At 42.1% G+C, this 18,777-nt stretch overlaps 1 protein-coding gene across 5 annotated transcripts in view; it reads left to right on the top strand.

Annotated features, from left to right (window-relative positions):
- The window catches only part of CPLANE1 (ciliogenesis and planar polarity effector complex subunit 1), a 181,764-nt gene that overhangs the window by 96,547 nt on the left and 66,440 nt on the right, over window positions 1–18,777 (top strand). For all 5 annotated transcript variants that reach the window (XM_050943762.1, XM_050943758.1, XM_050943759.1 and 2 more), the window contains 5 exons: window positions 5,524–6,460; window positions 10,118–10,281; window positions 11,579–11,727; window positions 11,859–11,941; window positions 15,088–15,170. In XM_050943762.1, coding sequence (XP_050799719.1) covers window positions 5,524–6,460; window positions 10,118–10,281; window positions 11,579–11,727; window positions 11,859–11,941; window positions 15,088–15,170 — 1,416 coding nt within the window. The remainder of the gene's footprint in view (window positions 1–5,523; window positions 6,461–10,117; window positions 10,282–11,578; window positions 11,728–11,858; window positions 11,942–15,087; window positions 15,171–18,777) is intronic.

Here is an 18,777-nt window from a genome sequence, read left to right as displayed (position 1 = left end):
GTGCTTCCTGCCCTCACTCATTTTCGCTCAGCAGCAACGCTATGCGCACTGCTTTGGAAAGTCCACATTGTGTCCAGGTACAGTGTCTGTCTCTTCTTCCCTGCCCATACCTGGGAAGGCTGGGTCCTCTGCCTTAAGGAGCACCTCCTGGAGGTCACCATGGGACCGTGGTTGAATCCTAGCTGGGAAGCCCCCCTGTACATCAGCCTGAGCAGTCCAAAGGTACGCCTCCTACTGTGAAGTTCCATTCTGGTTCTGCCAGTAGCAAGACTGAGTACCCCTCACCGCACCTAGCCATGAACCACAGAACCATGCGCATAAGTATGGCAGTGAGTCTTCCTCCATATCCAAGAAAGATGCTGCACCATCCATGAGTTCTGGCCCACAAGAGCAAGAAGAAATCACATTGTTCACCGGATCTGCCAGTCCCTGTTCCTGAACCATGCATCACTCCTGCGTCAGCTCTGCTAGCGCAGTATGAATAGTCAATCCCAAGGCAGGTCTTCTTACCAGCCCCGGTTCAGTCCATGGACCAGTGCCATATACACCGAGGAGAATCGGATGTGCTCCTAGGCCTTATGAATGGTGTGCCCTGGAATGGATGAGGTCTCTCCCTGTTCTGGTCCATTCACCTGCTAAGATGGTTCCTTCTACATCGGATCTACCACCCTCTGGTTGTGTTCCTACAGCACACGCCTTTCTGTCGACGCACCATTCGTATAGGACTCCAATTCCTCTGAGGATTTGGATATTATGCATGACTACCAGAGGGTTGTGGCAGTACCTCCTTTGCCTAAGCCCAGGAGCCACCGCTACCTGGCTCCATGGACACCACCACAGCAACAGCGGGATCAATCCAGGTTGCCTATATTGGATCTCATGGCACTAATAGTTGTCTTCGGAACCATCTCAGTCAACTCAGGACGAATCCTCTGTCTCATCGTCCCATCCTTTGTTGAGTAGACGTTTGGAACTGGGGCTGGACAATGCACCAGTCAGCCTGGCTCTGACAGTACTGATGGATCCAGAGAGGTTCCCCTTATCATCCCTGGGTATGACTGTGTCATCGACACCCTCCCCCTCCCCCCCCCCGACAACTGCCATCAATTTCGGGAGCTGCACATAGAACTTCTTATTCCAGAATAACTGGAGTCTCCCCTCCTACAATAATGGTAATACTAAAGTCCCTGCAACAAAGGGATAGTTTAGCAGATTCCAAATGGCACAGCACTCAGATCATTCCAGTACCATCCACAACAGACCTGCAGAACTTCTGAGGAGGAGAGGTAGACTTCAGAAAATGGAATTGCCTCCTTTTACAACTTCACCATTGGCACTTCCCTCTAAGAAAGAATTTTGACATCTTGGTCAAGGAGCTAAAGCAGTCTATTTCTCCAGATCCTTTGCTGCTCGATTCTATCATCCCCACCCCTTTGGAGACTACTGTCTCCTGGGAACACATTACTTCAGATGAATGGAACTTGGAGGTGATCACTATCCTCTTCAACTTTATCCCCACTTCCCTTCCCCATCCCTCTTCAAGGACCCTTCTTATGAGGAGCTCTGGACCTCTTGCTTTAAATCTCTCCTGCTCCTGGGAGAGATGGAACTGGTTCCCCAAGAGTTAATTGGAAGGGGATTCTATTCCAACTATTTTCTAGTTCCCAAGAGGATGGAGACAGAGACTGATCCTCAGCCTCAGAAACTTGAACTCCTGTGTACTTTCACTGCACTTCAGGATTTTTACACTAGCTACCATAATACCAGCCGTAAATCTGGGGGAGTGGTTCATCATGCTTGACCTCTGGGATGCCTGCTACTATCATGTAGGTATCCATCCTTCCCGCAAGCATTTCCTATGTTTTGTAATAAGCTCAAATTATTACCATATCTAGTCCTATCCTTTGGGCTCTCCATACCCCCAAGGGTCTTTACAAAGGTCTTCAGTGGTGATTGCCCACCTGTATCAGTTGGGCATCACAGTAGTTCCATACCTGGATAACTGGCTCCTCAGAGGTCACTTGGCTCTAGAGGTCCAGTCAGCAACCTCCAAAGTGCTAGCCCTATTTCAGTCTCTGGTCCTTTGCATCAACCTGAAGAAGTCTACATTAACCTTTGTCCAACTTCATTGGAGCCATTGCAAGCTCCATAACTAAAAATTTTCCACTGTGTCCAATCTCATATCTACTCTACAGCACAATCTGCGTACAACTGAAAGGACCTGTCTGTAACTCCTCAGCCATAAGTCAGCCTTGTGTGCATTGCACTATGTGCGAGACTGCACTTCAGTGCCCCAGACAGACACAGTCTCTCCAAACAAATATTACCTCTGGAAGTTGTAGATTTGATGTGGTGGTGGACAGACCCATTGAAGGTCTGCGTGGGAAACTCATTCTCACATCCTGCACTCTCAAATATCCTAACAATGGATGTCTCTTGAATTGGGGGGCAAGCAGTTCCCACAAGAGATTATGCTGTACATTAATGTCCTGGAGCTGAGCGCAGTCTATCAACACTTTCTGCATAACATGTCAGGGTAATGCTGTGTCAGGGTAATTCTGGATAACAATGTTATATAAACTGTCAAGTGTGGGAGCAAGATCCCAGTCCAAAACTGTGGAACTGATTCATCTCCCACCAGTTAAAAATCTTGGTGGTTTATCTACCAGGCCTCCAGAATACAGTTGTGGACTCCATGAGCAGAAACTTCTGTCAGGACCATGAACTGGAGCAAAACAATTCTTTCACATCATCTGTCAAAGCTTATGTCTGCTATCAGTGGACCTATTTTCTACCCCCCAACAAATGTGAAGTTGTCACCATTTTTACTCCAAGGGACAATGTGGTCACAACTTCTTGGGAGATGCTCTGATAGTACCACAACCCCATCTCCTGTTGTATTCTTAACCACCTCTACCTCTCATTCTCAAGACTTTACTTAGATTGGGACAGGCAATAACAAGAGTCATTCTCATAGCACCATCATGGCTGAGACATGTTTGTTGTTTAAACCTTCTTCACCTCTCCGTGATGACACCTGTCTGTCTTCCTCTCAGGAAGGATCTCCTTTCTTAGAACTTAGGTACCCTGAATCATCTCAACCCCTTTGAACTTCAGGGCAGAGCTTCCAGGTGGCTATCGGGCATAGAGATGACCTGTTCAGATAGGGTCCAGTCAGCCCTCTTATTTAGGAGGAAAGCTATTACTTGCAAAACTTATCTTCAGAAATGGAAGTGTTTGAATTCCTAGTGTTCTCTTCGCTCCCTCAATGCTCAGAAGTTCTATTTACCAAAATCCTAGATTACCTGTTGGACTTAAAGACACAAGATCTGCCAATAAGCTAAGTCAGAGTTCAATTGTCTGCTATCACAGCTGTCCACTCACCTTTTGAAATCTTCTCCATTTTTTTTGCCCATTCTACTGTGGTCAGATTCCTTAAGGGGTTTACATAATTTGTTTCCCCCACTGTGGAATCCTGCCCTGCTTTAGAAATTTATTTTGGAGCTCAATGCCTTAAAGAAACATCCTTTGAACCAACAGATACCTGTTCTCTTCTCCACCTTTCCATCAAGACGACATTCCTTATAGCTATCACTTTGGCTAGGCAAATGAGAGAACTAAGTGCATTCATGGCAGACCCATCATTCGTGACTTTCTGTAGAGACAAGGTCACACTACGTCCCCATCTTCGCCTCCTCCTGTCTTCGGAATACCATATTAATCAGGAAATCCATATACCATTGTTCTACTGAAAGCTTCATACTTCTAGAAAGGAGGCTAGCCTACACATGCTAGATGTCAGAAGAGCTCTTGCTGTCTTCCTAGACAGAACCAAAACCTTTAGGACCTTCCCCAGATTGTATCCTTTACTGAAAGGATGACCGGTCATGCTATTTCCAGGCAGACTGTCCAACTAGGTTTCGGGTTGTATCTTAACGTGCTATGAGACTGAGGGAATACAACTACCTCAAAGAGTGTCAGCACACTCCACTAGGGCTCAGTCTACATCGATAGCCCTATATCAAGGGCCATGGCTTTCAAACCCCAGTCCACTGGGCTTTTAGGAGCCAGTATATTCCAACCCACCACTCAGTGACCTGTTAAGTCACTAGAACTTGAAGCTTAACTTCAGTGACGGACTTCAGTCCTGGGATCTGATTGGCAAAACTCCAAGAGTTCTAATTGGTTCCCTGTTTCAGTTTAAACCAAGCAAAGGAACAGGAAGTTGTCTGTGCAGCTGAGGTTTTCTGCCTCTGCACTACCTTCTGCCTGACTCTGACCTGCCTACTGGTATCCTGACCTGGCCTGCTTCTTGATCCTGACTCTCAGTCTCTGCCCTCTGATCTCCTGGTAACCTTACTCTGCCTGACTTCTGACTCTTGGTTTGCCCTTTGGGCTCTCAGATTCCAATCTCCTGATAGCCACATCTGGCCTGACTCCTGATTCCTGACCCCCGCTCCAACCACTATGTCAGACTGCCCACAACCAGGCCATGACACTTTACTGAAAAATGTGCCCATTGCAGAAATCTGCAGGACTGCAGCTTGGTCCTCTGTTCACATGTTTGTCAAGCATTACACCATCTTACCTACTTCCAGTGTTTGCCAATGTGTTTGCGACTCAAGGATTGGACTCTTCAGTTATCAAAGGACCCATACAAAAATAAAAACCTGTGGAAGAGATCATCTTTGACCCTAAGGGATCATCGCCACTGGGTGCTACATCTGCCATCCTCCTTCCCCTCTATGTGGCGGTGGGTTCATATCTCCCTGTGTGCCCTCATAGAGGAGCATAAGGAGCTACTTTGCACAGTCATGGACCTGCAAACACAGTTTTTTAGTCTCTGATCAAGAGTTCACAGGCATGTCCTACAGTGGAGTACCCATAGTGACAAAATATCTTGAAGAACTCAAGTTACTATACAGGTATGTAGCCTCTGCTTTTTGGACTCCCACGTCAGTTTTTGTCACTATTCATGATCCCTACCACCTAACTGTTCATCATTCATCAGTCCCTCATCCCTGCTGTATCCTCCCTTCATAAATTCTTTAATCCTCCATTATGTCCTTTGTTGTTCCTGTGACCTTAGCCCCTCTGCACAATTTCTTCTTTCCCCTTATACTCCCATTCTTCCACCCCCAAAATGTAATCATTATCCTATATAATTTACCAAAGTAACCATACAATCTTAGTTACTCCAACCCTCCTAACCTACCATTTATTTTTTTCATTTTTTCTGTTACTAGATTGTAAATTATTATTAGCAATAAAAGTTACTTTGTGATACTTCTAAGTTAATATTGGTTTGTGAATTATGACTACTACATTTTGTCTATTTTGCCACCTTAACACTGCATTAATGTAAGTTTTTGCAATTAATTTCCTATTTTTATTTAATAGAGGAAAAGAAGAAATGAAGAGAACTGTTGCATTAACATACTTTATTGAATTTAATATTTTTTTTTAAAAAAGGATTAGAGTTAGCCTTCTGATTTTTTCTATTCATGTTTTTCTGTATTGTAGGGACACACGGCCTCACACAGAAGAACAAACTGGTAGAAAGAAAACTGCATATAAGATAAAATATCTTAATTGGAAAGCAAAACATAAAGAATACAGTAAAATTTTGTCTAATCAACATACTTTGCCTGTGGTAGGTGCATGGGAATTTGAACGTGATGATGATGAATATGTTAAGTTCTTAGATCTCTTTTTGAGTTACACACTTGAGAGAGACTTTAATTGCAGTGATCCTGGGATTCCTTTTCTGACCAGCTTTTCTGAACTCCTTAGAGAACATGAACTACACTCTCTCCTTTTTGATGTTCATACAACCCTGAAACGTCGACAGGGCAAAACTAATAGCGAGAATGTGTTTAGAGCTGGTTGCTGCTATACTGTTACTCTTGCATCTTGTGATTTCAAACCAGCTTCCTTGTGTAATGAAAAGGAAAAACATTTGGAAAACCGAATGTCTGTTTCAGTTCTACAACCAGCAGACTCCTCAATGTGTGACTCAGTGAATGGACTAAGGAAATACATGGGAAAGAAAGGTTTATTTGGTCTAAACCACCTGTCAGTTTACAGAGCACAAGATAAAAAGCAAGAAATAACTATTACACCCATAACTCAGACCTTGTCTGACAATGCTTGCTCTAATATACAAACTTCAGTGACCTGTAAATATGTATACAAAACAATTCATATGAATGATGTTATACCAAGAGAGGAACTTGGTCTAGAACTGAAGAATAAATTCAGCAATATTGCAAGACTGCTTGAATGGATGATCAGATGGTCTGATAGGAGATTGCTATGTGATACCAACAAAATAGAGTCATTTCAAGAGAGCTGCCCAATGATGCATGTGAAAACATCAGCAGCTGCTATACTTACATCATTATGGCTTTTAGGACGACCCTATTGTGATGAATCGCAAGCTAGGATCACTAATTTTAAGGTAAGAGGATTGAATAATATTTAGCAGAGCCGCTAAGATTGTCATTAATTAAACTTAGAATTAAAAATACACAAATGCATAATATTTTATTTTATATGCATTAATTTAGAAGTAGAGATTTTAAAAATGCAAGTATATAATTTTACTTTTTCCCATGCCTTTTTAAAAAAATAGTTATCTATTATATTTATCCTGCAAGTTGTTCCATGCACCTGGATCCCATGCATCCATGCAGAACCCTATTTAAATTAGAGGAGCTCTGAGTTGCAGCAGTGGTATACATGATCATGGGCTTAATTTTGATTGGGTATTTGTTTATATTTTTGGCTGTTGAAAATAATTCTCTATTGACATAGGGAAAAAAAGAACATTAAAAATATTCAAATGTTGCACCCCATTCAGTCACCTAAACACAGGGTTTTGGGTTTTTTGTTTTTTTTTTGTTTGGGTTTTTTTTTTTTTTGCTCAAGTATTTTAAATATGCTCAAAATATTAAGGATGTTAATTCATGTTCAGTGTCACTTAAGTAGTCAGCACCTTGCAAAAATGGGTGCACAATGAGCAGAGCTATGAATATAGTAAAACAAATTGGAAAGAAGTGTGAGTAATCTCCATTACTTGGAAAGATTGACAGCAATTTTAGATAACTGAAATCCATGTAAAAGATTTCATATGTATGTTTCTGTAATTTCCTCTATTACAACAGGAATGCCTGTAACTTGCACATATTACCTGCTAAAATCATAACAAGACCGAGGGGACCAGAATCCTAGGGGATAGCGAATTGACTCATAGGAAAGCATTAAATACCATATGTTTGACCTTGTTGAGGAACAAATTTAAGATAAATGTTGACAACTAGGTTGTATTTTATCTCAATGAAAAGATTTGCCATGTCAAAGTGACTAGTAATAGCAAAAAACAGCATCCCGTAGTCTTTAAAGCAACAGACTTACTGAACGCAACGTGAATGCTTGAGACTTTTACCTTCTAGCTGCATTCCAGGTAAAGATTAGAATACTGAGTATCAACCTCTCTGTAAGGAGTTGCTAGGAATAGATAAACATTCCAAGAGTGCTTGAGTTCCTTCTGTGAGGCATTTTTATGCGTGAGAAGACTTGTGTTGTAGATACAGCTCTATCGTCTGTTGTGAGATCTATGTAATTTATCTAGATACTATTGTATTTGAGTGGACACTTGAAAATTTTGGCTTTAGTGTCCAGTTTTGGTTATGTTATTTGAAGAAATGTATGTTTCCTTCCTTAGAGGTTTTTACGGTCAGGCTTGACAAAGCACTTGTTGGGGATTGATCCTGCTTTGAGGATGGACTAGATGACCTCCTGAGGTCCCTTCCAACCCTGATATTCTATGATTCTATTATGATAAGGTTGAAAAGAGTACAGCAGAGATCAACTAGATGGATAATCAAGGGAAAAGGCTCATATGAGGAGAGACTTGAAATTAGGCATATTTAGCTTTGAAAGATTATTAAGATTTGACATATTTAAACTAGCTAAGTGCCATTATAAAGTTAATTTTTAATTTCTACAGGATGTTACTGGATAGGTCAGAACCAGACATTCTTGGTTTAAAATAAAAGGAAAAATATAAAAGAATAATTTGATATACGGTAACTCCTCGCTGAACATTGTAGTTATGTTCCTGAAAAATGTGACTTTAAGCGAAACAATGTTAAGCAAATCCCGTTTCCCCATAAGAATTAATGTAAATAGGGTGGTTAGTTTCCAGGGAACTTTTTTTTCACCTGACAAAAGATATTCTCTCTCTCTCCCTCTCTCAAACATATATATATATATATATATACACACACACACACACACACACACACACACACACACACACACACACACACACACACACACACACACACACACACACACACACACAATTTAATACTAGTACACAGCGATGATGATGGTGAAACTTGGTTGAAGTGGTGAAGTCAGAGGGTGGGGTATTTCCCAGGGAATACCTTACTGCTAAATGATGAATTAGCAATTGGCTGAGCCCTCAGGGGTTAACCCATTGTTGTTAATGTAGCTTCACATTCTACAAGGCAGCACAAATGACGGGAGGGGATACAGCATGGAAGACAGAGACACACACCATGTGAGAGAGAGAGAGAGAGATGCGCATTGCCCCTTTAAGTATGCTGACCCCACTCTAAGTACACTGCCTTTTTAAAGCAGGAGAGAAGAGTCCTGTGGCACCTTAAAGACTAGCAGATGTATTGGAGCATAAGCTTTTGTGGGTGAATACCCACTTTGTCCTTCTTAAGTAGATCAGCAAGTTGAGACAGCAACTGCTGCCGGCAAGCTCCTTCTGTCCTGAGCCCTGTCATGTCTCCCCTCCGCGCACACACACACTCTATGGAGGTGGGGTGGGTATGTGTGTGTGTGTGACTCTCTGACATTAACCCCCCTCTTCTCTCCTCCATTCCCTGGACAGCAAGCAGTTGGCTCCAGGGAGCAGCTCCAAGGCGGAGAGCAGGAGCAGCACATGGCACTGGGGGGAGGGATAGCTGAACTGCTGGCAATTGATAGCCAGCTGGGCAGCTGCCACACAGGGAACTTAGGGGAATGGGGAGCTGATAGGGCCCACCCTGGTTCCAAGACCCCTCCAGCTAGCTCCAATGGGCTGCTCTTCCTGCACGCAGTGGACAAAGCAGATGGCTGCCAAACAACGTTATAAGGGAGCATTGCATAACTTTAAACAAGCATGTTGTCTAATTGGTCAGCAATGTAACAACGTTAACCAGGACGACCTTAAGTGAGGAGTTACTGGAATTGTAAATGGTAAATAGGTATAGTGAATTCTTGTTCTCAAACTCTTTCATAGTTTGAGTCAAGTGTGAACATTTTTAATCAAAAGTTGAATGTCTGTGGAATTTAACAAATAACTAGATGAAGGGTGTCTTAGTCATTTTTGAAGTTAAGAGTAACTGAATCACATTTTGGATTTATGAGGGGTATTTTTCTTTTTGTTTAGCATTCTTTCCCCTTCTTGATAAAATATTGTTTTGTTTGCATCGTCTCTTCTCCTCTAACACAAATGATGTATAATGTATAGATGACTAAAGTATCACCAAAACGTTCCCGACACCAGAGATGTTTCTGAATGCTTCTGGTTATACACAATGTTGGAGCTGTTTTTTCTATCTCTGACATTGTTTCCAGTAATAACTAATAGTTTGAATTTAGCACACGATTTTATTGCTGATGCACAAAACCAAATGTGGTGTTTTTTTCCTGCCCATTCAGGCATATGTAGTATGAAACAGTTTTTAATTATTACATACTATTAATGATAGTGACTATATAATAATTATAGTGACCATATACTGACTATTTACTGGTCACATACTGTTTTTTGCACAGCAGTCTTTGCCTCATTCAGTGCACAGGTTGGATTGGAAAGGAGGCAAAACTCAGATTGCAGAGGCAACCATAAATCTGGTATTTTCTAACTGAGTGAAATCTGTAATATCTTCAGCCTGTAAAATTGGAGAACATCTGGAGAAAAGGATGTGTAGTTAAGCAGAAATGCAACGTATGAAGTAGGGGAGAGATTCTTACAATTCAGGTGTTTTTAACTAGAAAGACTTTTGAATGTGTGTTTTGGGTCTTCTTTTATTAGAGTCCAGATTATCAGTACCTAATGAACTCTGCATCCCTACCAGAAACTAGACCCAAGATACAGAAAGAATGCAGTATGGATACAGGCTGTTCTCCAGCAACAGAAATGCCACATGCTGCCCAGGATGTAAATGCTTACAATGAACTTCGTGAAAATGCTTTAGGGTAATATTTTAACTACCACACTCAAGTTGATGTAATTGCTCAGCTAAGCAGGAAACATTGGCATACTACATATAAATCGTATCTTCTTGATTTACGGCCAAATTCTGTTTTCGTATATATTCATAGTTGTTTAAGGCATTTGGAGTTGTAGGCAGGTTGCAAGGGAGTGTAGTGGGAGCACAATTTGATCCGTATTTGTTAATTATAGTCTTTACTCAGCAAAGATTTCTGTGCATATATAAATAAATAATTCCACTGAAACATAACTGAACTTGTTCTTTTCTATTGTGCTAATATGTATCAGTTTTGTAACCAGATCCATTGTGCAGTTTACACATTCCTATTTGTTTTTGTTGTTTATCTATTCTTTGTGTTGATGTACTTCTTCTGTTTGGACATATTCCATATGACAGGCTGTATCATATAATTAATTTTGAGGAAGCTCAAAACTACATTGAAAAATATGCAGAACAATTAATATTCCTAATTTTTTTGTTTATAAAAAAAATACAAGCAAAAAACAATTAGACTTGAACGTTGTTTGTATCGGGGGTATAGGCAGGAATTTAAACTTGACCACTTTTGGATGGGCATTTTAAAAACATGGTATGAGGAAATACAGGAAACCCTCGCTATAACAAACACCTGGGGATCCAAGCCATTTGGCCGTTATAGCCAAGGGTTTGTTATAGCAAAAGAGAGGGAGGCACAGCTTCTCCAGGCCCAGAGCTGTGGCAGGGGCATATAGCTCCTCTGGGACTAGAGGAGTTCTGCCCCTGAGGCTGAAGGAGATGTTAGCTTTCGCCGTGGCTCTGGGCCTAGAGGAGCTCTGTGACCCTGCTGGTTGTTGGGTGGGCCCATGCCCATGGTTTTCCCCCCTGCCCCATGCACACCCCTGGTTTGCATGACTGTAGCCAAGGTTGTCTCGTACTTTTGATATAAATCTTGATTTTCAGAGCTTTAGAACTTGACTGTGTAAATATACACCAATTTGGCATTTATGATCACAGCAAAACTGCATACTTTTACTAAATTATAAAAAAATTAGTTTATGTAAAAATCTTACTAATGTATAGGAAATGTCAGATATTTTTAATCATTTGTGTGCACTTCAATATAGAAATTCAAAGATAGAAAAAAATGGATGATACTTACTCGTCAAACTTACCAAAAAAAACCCCAATAGTTATAGGTAAAATAAGCACAACTTACTAAATGATGAATGCATACAGCATATAGCCTCCCTATATACTTATGTCATATTTTTTGTAATTTGATCTGTTGTACTAATTTACAGAATATCTACAAAAACAAAACATTCTGAAAAGAATGAAATGAATGAGAGTCATTCTGTAACTCATAGTACAGAAGAAGGAGTAATAGGTTTTGTTGAAGAAGTGGGAGCATTCCTGCAGGAGGACGTAGATGCAACTTCAGAAAATGAAGGTTTGCTTCTTTAGCAAAAATCTTCTGTTTTTTATACCATATCCCTTTATCTTCATAAAGTTGTCAACCAAGTAGTTTACTGATGGCATGCACTTTATTTTCTTTATGAATTACATCTCTTTATTTCATAGAGCTCTTTGAAGAACCATTTGGAGTTCCAAAAAGTCCCAGTATTTCTGTCAGCGTTAAACCTGTACAACAACAAAAAGAGGAGGCAAGTTACTCTCTCAGATGAATGAAACAACTACTTTAAAATATTATATTCAAAATGCATAGTTTCTTGTTATATATAATGGGAGGGGGCTTAAAGCACTCAGTGTTCACCAGGTCAATGGCACAATGCCTATTGATTTTAACAATAGTAAAGTTAGGCCAACACTGTGCACTTCTGAAAATCTTACCCAATGTTTATAGAAAGAACTACGGGGTTAGAGGGTGGAAGGATTCTAGTTTAACATGCTGCTTGTATTGAATACTGTCTATTTTTACATTTAGCTCTTTGTGACTAACAGTAATCTATTATTTCTCTTCATTTATAATGCAAAGTAATGCACGTTGGAAAACATAATCCCAACTACACATACAAAAGTATGGGATCTAAAGTAGCTGTTACCACTGAAGAAAGAGATCCTAGAGTCATCATGGATAGTTCTCTGAAAACATCTGCCCAAGTGCAGTGACAGTCAAAAAAGCTGACAATGTTAGGAACCATTAAGAAAAGGATAAATAATAAAACAGAAAATATCATCATGCCATTATGGAAATCTGTGGTATGCCCATACTTTAAATACTGCATGCAGTTCTAATGGCCCCATCTGAAAAACGATGAATTGGAGAAAAGGATAGAGAAAACAAACAAAAATTTAGGGGTATGGAATAGCTTCCTTATGAGAAGAGATTTTAAAAATGGGGACTATTCATTTTAGAAGAGAGACGACTAAAGGGGCTGTGGTAGAGGTCTATAAAATCATGACTGGTGTGGAGAGTGAATAAGGAAGTGTTATTTACTCCTCCATATAACAGGAGAACCAGGCATCACCCAATGAAATCAATAGGCCACAGGTTTAAAACAAAGAACAACTACTTCTCTCAATGCACAATCACCTCAAACTTGTTTCCAGGATATATTGTGAAAGCCAAAGGTGTAAGTGGTTTCAAAAAAGAATTGGATAAATTTCATGGAGGATAGGTCCATCAATGGCTATTAGTCAGGATGGCTAGGGATATAATCCCATGCTCTGAGTGTCTCTAAGCCTCTGACTGCCAGAAACTGGGACTGGACAACAGAGGATGGATTACTCAATAATTGCCCTGTTCTTTTCATTTCCTCTGAAGCATCTGGCACCAGTCCCTGTTGGAAGACAGATTACTGGGTTAGATGGACCATTGGTCTGATTCAGTCTGACCGTAGCAGGGTGGTGACTCATCCCTGCGGCACCTCGTGTTGGTCGTCCTGGGAATTAGCTCTTCAACCCAGGAGTGCCCTCTGCAGGCCGGTGTCCCACTTCCTGCTAGGTCCCGAGTCCCTCCTGAACCCTGGTGCCACTTCCAGACCAGGGTGCTGCCCTCCGCAGTCTCACTGGGTCTCCCCTCCCTGGGGATCCCCCAACCCTCTATCCCCACCTCACCTCAGTTGTAGGCTTCTGCCAGTCACCACCTAGACCCCGCTCCCAGGGGCAGACTGCAGTATAAGGCACTCATCACAGGCAAGGAAGAGTTTGGACCTGCTGCCTCAGCCTAGCCTTGGGCTGTCCCATACAACCCCAGTACCTATTTGGCTCATACTAGGCCGCAGCGTGGGGGTTTCCAGGCCAGAGCTCCCCAGCTCCCTGGGCCTTCCCTCAGCCCTGCTCCAGCTCAGGTACCTTATCTAGCTTCCCAGCAACCAGGCCTATCTCCCTTCACACCTAGAGGAGACTGCTTCTGCTCCTGGGTTCCACAGGGCCAGCTTGGTCTGTTTCAGGAGTGGCCACAGGTGAGGCTGCCTCCCCAGTCAACCCAGCCTAAGGCTCCGAGCCCCAGCCCTCTTGAAGGGCTGGCTTTTAACCCTTTCAGGCCAGGAGCAGGTGACCATCTCGATACAATGACCATTCTTAATACATGGTGCTGTCTTTTATATAGCCAAAGTGATTATATAATGATTCCAAATCAGTTTTATTTGGTTTACAAGTACACAGATATGTCTCTTACTTCCACTTTGAAAACTTAACTTGATCTGCAAATAAGCTCTCTTTTTTCTGGCTCGTGTATCACCGTCTAAGTTCGCTGTAAGCTGCACGGCCGCACAGCAGCCTATTTCACGCCACACAGGTGCTTAGGGAACCTGCCCCCCCACCTTCCCGGCTGGGGAAGGGGCACCTATCTTGCAGCCCCAGAGCTGCCGCGGCGGGGGGGGGAGAGCTGGGGGGCAGTCCTCTCTTTTCCCACCATAGCCCCAGAGCACCCTCCTGCACCCAAAACACTTCATCCCCAGCTCCACCCCAGAGCCCGCACGCCCAGCTGGAGCCCTCACACCTCTGCACCCCAAGTCTCTGCCCCAGCCCCTCCCACACTCCGAACCCCTTGGCCCCACCCCCACCACATGAATTTTGTTATGTGCACCAATATGAAGGTGATGTGTCACATATCACCTCCATATTAGTGAACCTAACAAAATTCATTCCACGCATGGGTGAGAAAAATTAGAGGGAACACTGATCACCACCAGTATCAAAGATTCAGTACTAGGAAATTGGTCAAGAATTCTTTTGCTGATGTGTGAATCAGAATAGAATCTGGTTTACTTTCATGTAGCACTGAAGAACCAATGTAAGGAACAGGATTAAAAAGTATTAAAAATGTACTATTGCCCTCAATTCTGCAATGTGGCTTACTAGTATTGGACTCTTGTGCCTGGTGCAAAATCCTGGCCTTTGCTACTCCTGGAAATAATTATAGGGTCTGTCCTTTTAACTTGTAATCATTTTGTTTGTTTGTTTGCTCGTTTGTAGTCATTCTGTTTCCATGCTACCAACTGGAGTAGTAATAGGTGGATGCCTGATTAGCAAGGTGATACTGCTGCACAGGCCTGATTCTGTGGCAATCTAGTGAACTGAATTTTGAAAATGGTTGAAAACTCATTATAGATATTGTTAAATTTAGTTAGAGAAGTCATTAGGACACCTCCTTGCATTTTCTATAGTTCTGTAGCTATGCAAACACTAGGATGTTCTGATTAATAAAAATGAAAATCTGAATTTGACCACATGGATTATTAATCAGAAATGTGTCAAAAGTCTAGAATTTTCATAATAATCTATTTAAGCAGAAGTATGCTGAAGCAAATATATACATATTCTTATGCATCTTTTTAAATTGCAGCATATCTCCGCTCTAGATGTAGAATCTCCATGGGAAGAACACATGATGGAAAAGTTAGAAGGAGAAAAAGCCAAACAAAATGGGTAAGAGAAACTGATTATTAGCATTTCAAAAGAATTAGTTTATTACTACTGTGACAAAGTTCCTCCTCTACCTTGGTGGGTCCTGCACTTATTGGCAGATTTGCTTGCCTCACAGATTCACTCTGTGGGTCGGGAAACAGCCCTGAGACCTTCCCTTCTGGTAGAAGCCACAGTCCAGGTCAATTCCTCCTGTGTTTGATCAGGAGTTGGGAGGTTTTGGTAGGAACCCGGGCTTGCCCTCTACTCCGGGTTTCAAACCAGGGCCCTGTGGACTGCAGCTGTCTAGAGTGTCTCCTGGTACAGTTGCGTGACAGCTACAACTCCCTGGGCTACTTCCCCATGGCCTCCTCCCAACACCTTCTTTGTCCTCACCACCAGACCTTCCTCCTGATGTCTGATGATGCTTGTACTTCTCAGTCCTCTAGCACTATCCTACTCACTCTCAGCTTCTTGCATGCCTCTTGCTCCCAGTTCCTCGCATGCACTTCCTCTCCTCTGGCTCCCTGGCTTCCCTTGGCTTGACTGGAGTGAGCCCTTTCATAGCATCAGAGGGGCCTTAAATAGAGTCAGGTGCTTAACAGCCTCACCTGACTCTTAGCAGGTTAATTGGAGTCAGGTGGTCTCATTAGCCTGGAGCAGCCCCTGCTCTGGTCACTCGGAAAGGAAAACTGCTTATCTAGTGGCCAGTATATCTCCCTTCTACTACTCTCCTGTTCCCAACTGGCCTGGGTCTATCACACTACCTTGTTAAATTTATAAAGAGAGCATGTATTTTTCTTAATTAAAAAAAGATTTGTTCTTGTTCATAACAACATACTTACAGTTCGAAGCTAAATTCCACCACCCCCTTCCATTTCTGGTGCATGCTAGTGTATTATTGCAGGGTTGGCCATGAGTAGCTAGGTATCTACAATTGAATGCTTATTTTAAGAACAAAACAAATGTGTTCTGCGGTACTTAAAGAATACAGTCAACTGACTTCATTACATTATTACAGGATTTTTACAGAGAACTCCCATTTGCTTATATTAATTAAAACATTTTTAAAGTGTTGAAGCATTTGTCTTTTCAATGAAAAAGCATATAAAGAATTACAAGAACTGTGCATAGACCATCTCTTCCTTGAGTGTCTCTTGTGGTCTTATGTTTGAATTGATAACTTGTAGCTTATTTGTCTGATTCAGTTGTGAGTTTCTGAAATAAAGACATTTGTATTTTTCTCCAAGTTTTTTTTTCTAAATGCCATGTTCATTGTCTGGAATCTGAGTTTCAAACTGCTGCTCTGATACTTTTCTTGATGACTGAAGGAGAGCAGCTCAACTCCTTTCAAACTGGCAAACTTGTACCAGTCACTCCCTCCAATCACTGTTTGAGACTACTTGCTTTATCATGAATTATCCAGACAATGTCTTACCAGTTATGATGGCATGTGAACTGAGTCAAACTAGCTAGGGATATAAAGAGTAACAAGAAAACATTTTACAAATACATTAGAAGCAAGAGGAGTACAGAGTAGGTCTGTTGCTCCATGAGCCGGGGGGAAGACAATAACAGAAAATGTGGAAATGGCAGAGGTGCTTAATGACTTCTTTGTTTCGGCTTTAACCAAGAAGGTTGGTGGCAATTGGACGTCTAACATAGTGAATGCCAGTGAAAATGAGGTAGGATCAGAGTCTAAAATAAGGAAAGAACAAGTCAAAAATTACTTAGACAAGTTAGATGTCTTCAAATTACCAGGACCTGATGAAATGCATCCTAGAATACTCGAGGAGCTGACTGAGGAGTCAATTGTCTTTGAAAAGTCATGGAAGATGGGAGACATTCCAGAAGACTGGAAAAGGGCAAATATAGTTCCCATCTATAAAAAGAGAAATAAGAACAACCCGGAGAATTAGAGACCAGTCAGCTTAACTTGTGTACCTGGAAAGATAATGGAGCAAATAATTAAGAAATCAGTTTGCAAACACGTAGAAGATAATGTGGTGATAAGTAACAGTCAGCATGGATTTGTCAAGAACAAATAATGTCAAGCCAACCTAATAGCTTTCTTTGACAGGGTAACAAGCCTTGTGAATACGAGGGAAGTGGTAGATGTGGTATATCTTGACTTTAGTAAGGCTTTTAATATTGTCTTGCATGACCTTCTCATAAACAAACTAGGGAAATAAAACCTAGATGGAGCTACTGTAAGGTAGGAGCATAACTAGCTGGAAAATCATTCTCAGAGAGTAGTTATCAGTGGTTCACAGTCATGCTGGAAGGGCATAATGAGTGGGGTCCTGCAGGGATCTGTTCTGGGTCTGGTTCTGTTCAATATCTTCATCAATCATAGAATCGTAGAAGGTTAGTGTTGGAAGAGACCTCAGGAGGTCATCTAGTCCAACCCCCTGCTCAACCCCAACTAAATCATCGCAGTCAGGGCTTTGTTAAGATGGGCCTTAAAAACCTCTAAAAATGGAGATTCCATACCTCCCTAGTTAAAGCATTCCACTGCTTCACCACCCTTCTAGTGAAATAGTGTTTCCTAATATCCAGCCTAGACCTCACCCACTGCAACTTGAGACCATTGCTCCTTGTTCTGTCATTGCCACCACTGAGAACAGCCAAGTTCCATGCTCTTTGGAACCCTCCTCCTTGTAGGTGAAGGCTGCTATCAAATCCCGCCCCCCTCTCTTCTGCAGACTAAACAAGCCCAGTTCCCTTAGCCTCTCCTCGTAGGTCAGGTACCCCAGCCCCCTGATCATTTTCACTGACCTCTGCTGGACTATCTCCAATTTGTCCACATCCTTTCTGTAGTGGGGGGCACAAAACTGGATGCAGTACTCCAGATGAGGCCTCACCAGGGTCAAATAGAGGGGAATAATCACTTCCCTTGATCTGCTGGCAGTGCTCCTATTAATACAGCCCAATATGCCATTAGCCTTCTTGGCAACAGGGGCACATTGCTGACTCATATCCAGCTTCTCATCCACTGTAATTCCCAGGTCCTTTTCTGCAGAACTGCTGCTTAGTCACTTGGCCCCCAGCCTGTAGTGGTGCATGGGATTCTTCTGTCCTGAGTGCAGTACTCTTCACTTGTCCTTGTTGAACCTCATGAGATTTCTTTTGACCCTATTCTCCAATTTGTCTAGGTCACTCTAGACCCTATCCCTACCCTCCAGCCTATCTACCTCTCCACCAAGTTTAGTATAATCTGCGAACTTGCTGAGGGTGCAATCCATCCCATCATCCAGATCATTAATAAAGATGTTGAACAAAACTGACCCCTGGGACACTCCGCTTGATTCCGGCTGCCAACTAGACATTGAACTGTTGATCACTACCCGTTGAGCCCAACAATTTAGCCAGCTTTCTATCCACCTTGTAGTCCATTCATCCAATCCATACTTGCTGTGAAGAATACTGAGGGAGACCATATCAGAAGGTTTGCTAAAGTCAAGATACATCACGTCCACTGTTTCCCCCATATTCACAGAGCCAGTTATCTCATCATAGAAGGCAATCAGGTTGGTCAGGCATCACTTGCCCTTGGTGAATCCATGTTGACTGTTCCTGATCACCTTCCTCTCCTCCAAGTGCTTCAAAATGGTTTCCTTGAGGACCTGAT

Source organism: Gopherus flavomarginatus, chromosome 3 (assembly GCF_025201925.1).
Source record: "Gopherus flavomarginatus isolate rGopFla2 chromosome 3, rGopFla2.mat.asm, whole genome shotgun sequence".
Classification (NCBI taxonomy): domain Eukaryota; kingdom Metazoa; phylum Chordata; order Testudines; family Testudinidae; genus Gopherus; species Gopherus flavomarginatus.
Note: the sequence above shows the minus strand (reverse complement) of the source record. Positions and strands in the feature narration are given on the sequence as shown.